Here is a 9,640-nt window from a genome sequence, read left to right on the forward strand (position 1 = left end):
TAGACAGAAATCATGCATTGTAGCGCGGGCCTCTGTGTACTCACAGTCTGTGAATGACATCGTCTTTTACATGACAGACATTAATGTTTTATTTTGGTTTCTGACCTTTGTTTATTTATTGTTACATATTTTACTAAATAGTTGTTTTAAATTTTATTTAAGTAAGATTTTTCTAACTTTTTAGATAACAATCTTTTATGCCTTTTATTTTATAAATAGGATAATATGCTAATTTTGTCAAAATATTAGCTTAAAATCTGAAATAATTCTCATCACAGTTATTAAATAGACCATTCAAATGCTGCACATGCCTCTAGAACACCTTAACATGCTACCCAGCAAACAGCATCGTTTCCTCACACTGAGAGCTTCTAATTTATTCAGTAATACAAAGAAAAGAAAACCAAACCCTCCACTCATTTCACCTTTGTCCCTCAGTCTTGTGTGAAACCATACACACACATACACAGAGAGAGACTGATGAGTGCACTACCAAGTTTGGTGCTGCCTGGGCTTCAGGATGCAGAGATGTTTAAGGACGTTATCAGTCGCCTACCCTAGAGAGTGTAGTGCTGCCACCAGCATCTAAGTTACAGACTCCATATCCTGAGATTTTGGATCTTTTTACATATATGGTCGCATTTGAACTTATTGTGAATACACGTTGCCTCTGTGGTGTATGCTGTGGATTAGTTGCATGCAGCCTATCCTTACAAATTACTGACAAAGAGCCCCTGATAAATGCACCACCTCTTTGAGAATCCCTTCCCATTAGGTGAGCTGATGAATAGGTTGTGCTCCTCGTCTTGCTGGCGAGAACAAATTGTGCCTGGTAATCAATGAAAATTTAATTGAGTGACAGAGAACTGGAGCCCTGGGAGCTGCATTTATGCCATTCTTTGATGTATTTTCAAAGCCCGTTTTGCCCCTGCCTAATTAATCAGCGTAATGAAGACTTTAGATGCAGTTGGGAAAGCGGTTAATGTTTTGTTTAAGGAGCAGGAAGGAACTGTATACACTGAGTTGTTATCTGTAAAGGCAAACTAGAGTCAGAAATGAGATATGACAACCAGCACCAGTTTTGTATTTATTGCTACAGATGAGCAGTGTTGGAAGGTATCAAACATTTAATTTGGAAAATCTGATCGAGGGTTAATATGGCACAGCACTGAATAAAGCTGTGCTCCCATCTGCTAAAGTGAATACGGATTAAAAACTGTGAAATGAATTACAGGGTAAAAAAAAACCCAAAAGTATTACAGGCCAGGATTGAAATCTTGAAATGAAACCTCCAAATTACAAAATGTTGGCAAGGCTATCACAGGGGAATATTTCTCTCTGCAGAATGATTTGTTTTGGAGCATTTAAATTAGCACTATCCTGTTGCTAGAGGCATTAGCTTAAGCGACTGGCTGTAAATCCTGATTCTGCAATCAGAGGCAGCAGCGAGGAGGGTCTGAGTGTATGGTGCACCTGTGTTCTGCTGAAATTCATTAGCCTCCCATGCCAAATAAGTATTTAGAAAACTCTTATCTCCTTCCACAGTTATGCAATTTTCAGATTTTCTTTCACATGATAATTACAGGAATTGGGTTACGAGACAATCAGCCTCGGGATACAGCAAAAACCTTCAGTGCTGGTTTTCTATCATGCAACAATCCCAACACAAATTGAGAATCTGAGATAATTTTAGCGGGGGATTAGTGTCCCACCTCCCCCATGATCAATCCATCAAATATGCATAAACATTTGTGGCAATTTCTTCATAACGACACTGCCAATTTGGTAAATGGCCTGTATTTGTATAGCGCTTTACTATCCCTAAGGACCCCAAAGCGCTTTACACATTCTGTCATCCACCCATTCACACACACATTCACACACTGGTGATGGCAAGCTACCCACAGCTGCCCTCGGGCGCACTGACAGAGGCGAATATGAAACTAGATCTTTTCTGGATTAATACTTCAGTTTCAGACAGTCAGGGGTTGTTCAAACAAAACCTCTTTATCTTCTATTGTTTTGTGATGGATGAGGCTGCACCTTTCCTCTGCCGGTCACTATAATCCATGCAAACAGAGCGAACAGCCCTGCTGCCTTCCCCTGCATGCCAGCACAAGCCGTGGAGACATCCTGTCTCATGATAACTTTGTCACTGTTTGGGGGCCTTTTCGAAGATGATTTTGTCATGTGCGACTCTTCACTCTCTCACATGGTGATAGGACTGCTGGCGTTGTTGCCTCCAGCTCCCGTGTGCGCCGGTGACGAGTGCCACTGTCACTCTGGTCATCTCCCTGTCTCGACAGGCCACATGCTCTTTGTGACAGCTCCAAACAGGCCTACAGCTCAACTTCTGTGCTCACCTGAGCATACACTGCCCTGCTTATTCCATGATGAATGATTAATCAGTGCATTTATTTATTTTTACTTACAGGTAAAAATCTTAAAAATCTTTCCCAATTTAAATTTGGCCATTCCTTTCACCGTCATCTCCCTAATGCAGCATGTTCCAGTACTCCTATTTTTAGATCCCATCTTTTGGGAGTCCCAAATGTGACTGCTGCACGTGCATATTTGCGATATGTACGTCTATTATGTCAAAACAACAACCCTTCAACTGAAATTATATTTTGAGGAAAAAGAAAGAAGTCACATGGAGCCAAATGTTGTGAGCTAGTTGGATGGTGAGAAACCTACCCTACTCAGAATGCAGAAGTCAAGGAAGAATTTTAAGTGTAGAATATTTAAAATAACAAAAACTAAAAGCACGCAATGCTAACTGCCAGTGTACAGTAATAACATGTCCACAGGCATCACCGTCTTAAACGAAATGCTCAAGAAGCCATCGTAACAATGACTTTCTTGTCACTTTCCGCACTATTATTGCCTTTAACTGGATTTCCCAGTCCATTTTGCCACTTCCTCCTTGTTCCATTGGGGCCCCACCCTGGTGAGTCTCTGTGATGTATCGATCCCACTGTGCCAACTGCTACGCTGGACTCCTTTTATATCGGGTGACTGAGCAGGTGTAGGTCATTCGTTGAATTATGGAGATGCAGGTTGGAAGTAGTACAATTTCTTTTAATAAAAGCATGCAAATAAAAGAATAAGATAACCTTTATTAGTTCCACATGTGGGAAATTTGTTGTGTCGCAGCAGAAAGTGGACAGTGCAAAGACACAGTAGCAAAAATTAAGAAAAACACTGGAATAGGATAAGATAATAAGAATAAACAGAACAGAATAAAATACAACATTGTCAGAAAAAGACAACTGCGCTTAGGTTTTACTGCACATGTGTGGATGCGTGTATACAAAATATAAATAATCAAAATCAATATTAACGAAACCCACAACATAACATCACAGACAAGATAAAATATTAAAGTTCCTTCCACACTATGACAACACTCCTGACTTGTTCAGTGTGCTGTGAGTGACCACATAGTGACACGATGGCACAAGGCACAGCTAAGGTCATTCACGGCATATGGATGATACAAAACGCACATTCACAGTCTCACCTACAGGGATGCATTTTACCCTGCACAACCCTATCAATGTAAAAACAACAAACACGCTCCTGGTCAAAGCTGTGACCTGATGGCGCCTTCGCCAGGCTTGGACATTCCAGACTTTTCCACTGAAGACTGATGGTTGGTTAGTTTGTTGAAATCACATATGCACATGTGCTATACTGCAGCACCTCAAAGAGGCTAGTGGCCACATTTAAATCAGGAATTATTTTTTATTTTTATGGGGAGAGCCACAAAACCCTGTGTGTCGCTAACATTTTAGAGAAAGAAACACACTCAAGGATTTCACCCCAACATCTTTTCTTGCACTGTGACTAATTATGTTAACTTTCAATGACTTCTTCTTCTTCTTTTCTTCTCTACTAGCAGTGTGCGGGGCCTGAGGGGACAGTAATAAATAATTTCAAATGCAGAAGTAAGTTTGAGCTGCACCTTCTGAAATGAAAATAATAATGAAAAATTTCCTTAGAAGGTTATGACTTTAATATATATGCATAAAAAGTAACACTGAGATGGAAGTTCGGAGGGATGGACTGACCATATGCATTTCTGATTATCAGCATTTGTTGGAGAAAAAGCAAGTCAGTAGTCAGTTATTATAATAATGACAAATGCACACGACTGATTACAACACTGTACAAACGTCTCATTTCATTACATTTTGATAGGAAGATGGTGCAGCAATGTATTGGAATGTGTGCAAACATACAGTATATATGGCAAAAACAGAGTTTGTATAATTCTAACAAGCTTGAAAGTCAATATTTTGGTGTGACCACCTTTATTCGTCAACACAGCCTGAACTCTCTTAGGCAAACGTTCTTCTAATGTCTTTAAGTACTCTTCAGGAATAGTTAAACAGGCTTCTTGAAGGAGATTCAAAGCTCTTCTCTGGATGATGGCAGCCTTTTGTTCTGCTCTTTGTCAAAATTATCCCATACTACTTCAATAATGTTGAGGTCTGTGTTTTGGGGAGGCCAATCCATGACTGATAGTGTGTGTGTGTTTTTTTGTCCAGGGATCCTTTCACGGCACTGGCAGTGTGTTTGGGTTCATTACCATTTGACAAATGAAGCCATTACCAATCAGATGTTTTCCACACAGTGCTGCATGGTGGATCAAAATCTGACAGTACTTTTCCGTGTTCATAATTTCAGGAATTTTCACATATGTCCAACACCACCAGCTGAAATGCAGCCAAAAATCCAAGACAAACTTCCACCGTATTTTAAAGATGGCTGTAGACCCTCACTGTTGTATCCTCCTTCATTGTTAACTAGAACTTTCACATTTCGTTTCATCACTACATAAGAAATGTTGCCACAGATTTTCAGTCCAGTTCTCTTGTATTTTGTCGGGTCTCTACTGGACTTTTTCCTATTTATTCATAAGGTCCTAATTTTTAGATACTGTTCATCTGTTGTCAATAGTTTTTTGGGCCTCCCACTTTCACTGCCACGTCACTTTTCCAGTTTCCTCTGATTTCTAAGGACACATTGCACAGCAAGTGTGCCAAGTTTAGCTAGAAGCTCCCCAGCTCTTTGGGAATCCCTTTGGGTGATTCCCAAAGAGCTGGGGAATCAGCTGGGTTATCGTTGTCATTTTTCATAGATTCAGCTAAAGCAATGGGAACAAATTGTGTTTTTACAGGTACAAAGATTGGGCTGAAAATGTAAAAAAAAGAAAAAAAAGGAGCCAGTGTGCAAAGAAAAACTTTGAAAGACTTGACAGGAAAGCCTGGCTTCATGGAAGCAAAGTGTAAAGAAATTAAAGCTGACTCAAGACTTTTGAACAGTATATTGTAAGAACTGAATACAGCATGCAGGACGAGGTATAGCAGTAAGGTTGAAACATGTTAGTGAAAAGAAAGATTTAAATATCCTCAAAGGAATGGAGCGTGACTGGAACAGAGAGTTAACAACTTACGTTGTGTCCTTTAAATGGTTTATAAAACAGCAACCAGTTTGCTTAGTTAGCTCTGTAATCGCTTACAGAAAGCAAGAGAAAAATGGTTCTAATAGGTAACATTACAAACTTAGTTTTTAAAAGATTAACATTATAGACGGCTGAAATAGAGAGCTAAATGTACTGAATAAATAGCTGGCCAGATAACATGGATAAACAGCTAAAAGTGCTGATTAAATGTTTAAAATCGTTAATTCAAATTATTAAACTGTTTAAGCAGTTTGCTAGAAGTAATGGCTGAAAGCAAATAACAGTCACGGAGAACAGCTGGAAAAATTATTGCAGGCCTAATGGATAAACTGTTGAAAGACCTAAAAGTAAATTATTTAACCATCCCAACCAATAAGTGATGGAATAATAGTACGTGTGCTGCACCAGGAATGCTAATTTTATTCAAGTTTAAAAGCACTCCCGTGCAGATATTAAGCTCAACCTAAGGTCATCATTTGTCCCGAGACTCAGTCTCTTACTTAGAAAAGACTGCAGTCAGAGGTAATTTCTCTGTCTTTGGAAAATGTGATAAATGTCTTTGTGGGGATGAGATTAAAAATAGGCAAAGCCACAAAGAAGCAAGATGTCCTCGCACTCGGAGAACAGGTCAGGTTTTTCCTTCTACTGAGAGATCCATCAGTCGTAATGACTCTCATTTTGGCGGCACAACTGGGAAAGCTTTAAACATATTTGGCACCAGACAGACAGATGGTTCAAACGCACGGATCAGCACGGCAAAAGAACCAGAGCCAGAAGAATTAAATCAACCCAGGAGTAATTACATTCAACTATTGGTCAGCCCGTTCCACTTGCCCAGCCTGTTGTTATCGGGGACGTCATCTTTCCGTCCCGGCGCGCATCAGGTCCTCGTATTGGGAACATATTTCACGCTGTAATGATGTTGCTTGCGAGGGAGTCATATCCTGCTGGGCAATAATAATGAGAAGATGATGTTATGACACAAAAGGCTGACAATTAACCTGAAAATACATCCTGAAATTTGGGAGCTCCATGCTCTGTATCTTTACAAAATCTCTGAGTCAGGCCATAAAGTAGGAGGTAGTGTGTGCTTGCAGGTCATTTCAGTGAGTACACATCTCCCTGACAGTATGTTTTTACAGTAAGTGGTTTATCAGCTGCTCTCTGTTTTATGGGGGATAAATTACAGGAAAATTTTCTCCCACTTTTTGATATATTTTGTGCCATAGATACTTTTTGGGGGGGCTTTGACTGTTAACGGCCACAATGCTGACGAGTTTCTATACCATGTGGGGCAAAAAGTGGTGTTATAGAAACAAACAAAAAGACCGGTATGTTCACACTACCCTACGGTGTCCTGTTTATTTGATCTGGAAAATGTTGAGTCCTAATTAGGTGCAAATGTACTCATTAGTTGAAGCCACTCTGCGGACACCGATTGTCAATGAATTATTCAAGCTCTCTCTCTCTCCTGTACACGACATCAATACTCGGCTCTTCCCGCCGCACCGCTGTGCATTCTCATCTCCAATTGCATACTGCCGCTGTGAAATGAAGGGTTTTTGAATTCATCAGAAGAGCTGCTCAGAGAATACAAATCATTCATATCTTTCCTGCCTCCAGCCTTCTCTTCTCAGACCCCTGTCCTCTGCACTGCAGATTTAATTAGTTCTGCCCCAGTAACCCTGCTTCTTTCTCCCTTCTTCCCTCAGGTTATGGCCATGCAGCCCCGAGCACAGATGGAGGGAAGATGTTCTGCATGCTTTACGCCCTCCTGGGCATCCCTCTCACCTTGGTCATGTTCCAGAGCGTGGGTGAGCGGATCAACACCTTTGTCAGGTACCTGCTCCACCGCCTGAAGAAGTGCCTTGGAATGAGGCGCACTGAGGTCTCCATGGTCAACATGGTGACCATCGGTTTCATATCCTGCATGAGCACGTTATGTGTGGGCGCAGTGGCATTCTCCCACTTTGAGGGGTGGAGTTTCTTTCACGCCTTCTACTACTGCTTCATCACGCTCACTACCATCGGCTTTGGGGACTATGTGGCGCTGCAGAATGAGCACGCTCTGCAGAAGAAGCCGCAGTACGTGGCCTTCAGCTTCATCTACATCTTGACAGGTCTGGCCGTGATTGGAGCGTTCCTCAACTTAGCAGTGCTGCGCTTCATGACCATGAACGCCGAGGACGAGAAGAGGGATGCTGAACAGAGGGCTCTACTGGCACATAACGGTCAGGCAGGCGGACACATCAACTGCTCCGTAGATCCGGCCTCTCCTTCTTCCACGCATTCTGGGTTTGTCGGCGGAGGGAGTGCGATCGGAGGAAGCGGGGGAGGCGGAGCGGCAAGCCGGGGTCTGCGTAACGTTTACGCTGAGGTGCTTCATTTCCAGTCCATGTGCTCCTGTCTTTGGTACAAAAGTAGAGAGAAGCTGCAGTACTCCATACCGATGATCATCCCCCGCGACCTCTCCACTTCAGACACCTACATGGAGCAGGGAGAGGCTTTTTCCAATCCCCTTCACTCTAACGGCTGTGTGTGCTGTCTGCAGCGCCACTCGGGCATCAGCTCAGTGTCCACGGGGTTGCACAGCATCAACACCTACAGAAGACTCAATAAACGCAGATGTTCCATCTAGAAACCCAGAGGACTTTGTGCATTTAGATGAAGTCCCACTTGAAGTGAGGGAGAGCCCTCCTACTGTGGTGCGAGATTAGTTGTGGACACCAAGGGAACTCTATTTGCATCCTGAAGAGATGTTGGACTCTAGACGTTTGCCTCTTTCTGGCACTGAAGAGGATGCATCCTTCAGACTCCAGCCATGTATTTAACTTCCATTAATTAAGCACAAACCATTTAGCGCTAACATTGTTACTGATGTTACAGAGAAATGACGCTAATGGTTGTTTTAGAAGCATTCGTTACACAACTATTGCTGTTAGAAGACAGGGGGAAAAAACCACATGCATCTCTCTGCACCTCTGAATATCGAGTATCTTAATATTGAACTCAGTATTTTCTGTGCTCATGAGGCGGAACTTTGTTTGAATATGAAAAGGGACAAAATACACTGTGAGACACACTTAAGTAGGGTGTACTAACTGTATAAAATCCCTGCCAAGATATATTTTATTGAAACAAAAAACAACTTAAATCCACATTTTCCAAAATAAATCTTTGGTTGTAAGGAGTATGGTCACTTCAGTGAAATTAAAGCTTGTATATATTTGGACACTAGTAGGTGTTATTGAGGGAAAACCTATTTTTTCAGTGAACGTTTAAAAGATAATTGATCTCAGTGTCTCCTGTGTGTCTACAGTTCAAGTTTAAACCAAACTTTCTGCTCTGCTAACTACTTTTTTTTCTCCATCCATGAGATTAAACCACCGTGTAGGTGCTTAAATGACTGAGAATGATTGAGCAGGTTTGCTGAAGAACATTTTGGGGATCAAACCTGCGACAGTGTCTTCAACCACTAAGGCCTCCCTGACAGCCCATTCAGACTTCACTGCAAAGCGCTGTGAATTTCTTTTGCAAAGTTTCTTCGTGTGCATCAAACTATCTTATGTACATGTTGCTTGTCATATGTTTTCATATAGAACAACTGTATTCCCATAGTCTAAATCAGAGCATGCAAGCTCACTTACGTGTAGTGGAAAGTCATTACTCAGTGCTGCACCTTAGCAGACTGTCGTACACGCTTTCATACACTGGAGAACCATTTTTTTAATGGAGTCACATTATGTTGGCGATACACCCCAATTAACTCCTCCCACTTTACTACACAGAAATGTTGAATTCAGTACCGATGGCTGAGGATACAGGCGTCCACCTCACTAACTGATGGCCTCACAGTTTGCACCTCATGCACTTATGGAGTCTTTGCTCCAGCCCCGTCTAAACGCACTTGGCTCAGCTAGCTGAGGCTTTTATGCAGTGCTCACTCTCACTTCAGTCCTCTCTGAAAGAGTTTTCTTACATAATCTTTAGCTTATCATATTTTAGTTTAGTGGTTTTACTTTACAGTGTCACATTTCATCCTTTTTTTGTACTGGAATGTTCTCATTAACTGCAATATGCCTGTTAACATTGTTCAGCGTCTCTTTTGAACCGAGTGATGAACAGTCAGCTTTGTGTGTTACTATACATTAACATTATGTTTTTTCTTTA

The 9,640-nt window shown here is 41.5% G+C and overlaps 1 protein-coding gene across 1 annotated transcript in view; it reads left to right on the forward strand.

The window, feature by feature from the left end:
• Positions 1–8,422, forward strand: part of kcnk3a (potassium channel, subfamily K, member 3a) — a 47,966-nt gene extending 39,544 nt beyond the window's left edge. The window contains exon 2 of the mRNA XM_005921538.2: positions 7,183–8,422. Coding sequence (XP_005921600.1) covers positions 7,183–8,108 — 926 coding nt within the window. The 3' untranslated portion in view covers positions 8,109–8,422. The remainder of the gene's footprint in view (positions 1–7,182) is intronic.
• The last annotated feature ends 1,218 nt before the right edge of the window (positions 8,423–9,640 follow it).

This window comes from Haplochromis burtoni, unplaced genomic scaffold (genome assembly GCF_018398535.1).
Source record: "Haplochromis burtoni strain Fernald_Lab_line unplaced genomic scaffold, NCSU_Asbu1 Contig_47, whole genome shotgun sequence".
Taxonomy (NCBI): domain Eukaryota; kingdom Metazoa; phylum Chordata; class Actinopteri; order Cichliformes; family Cichlidae; genus Haplochromis; species Haplochromis burtoni.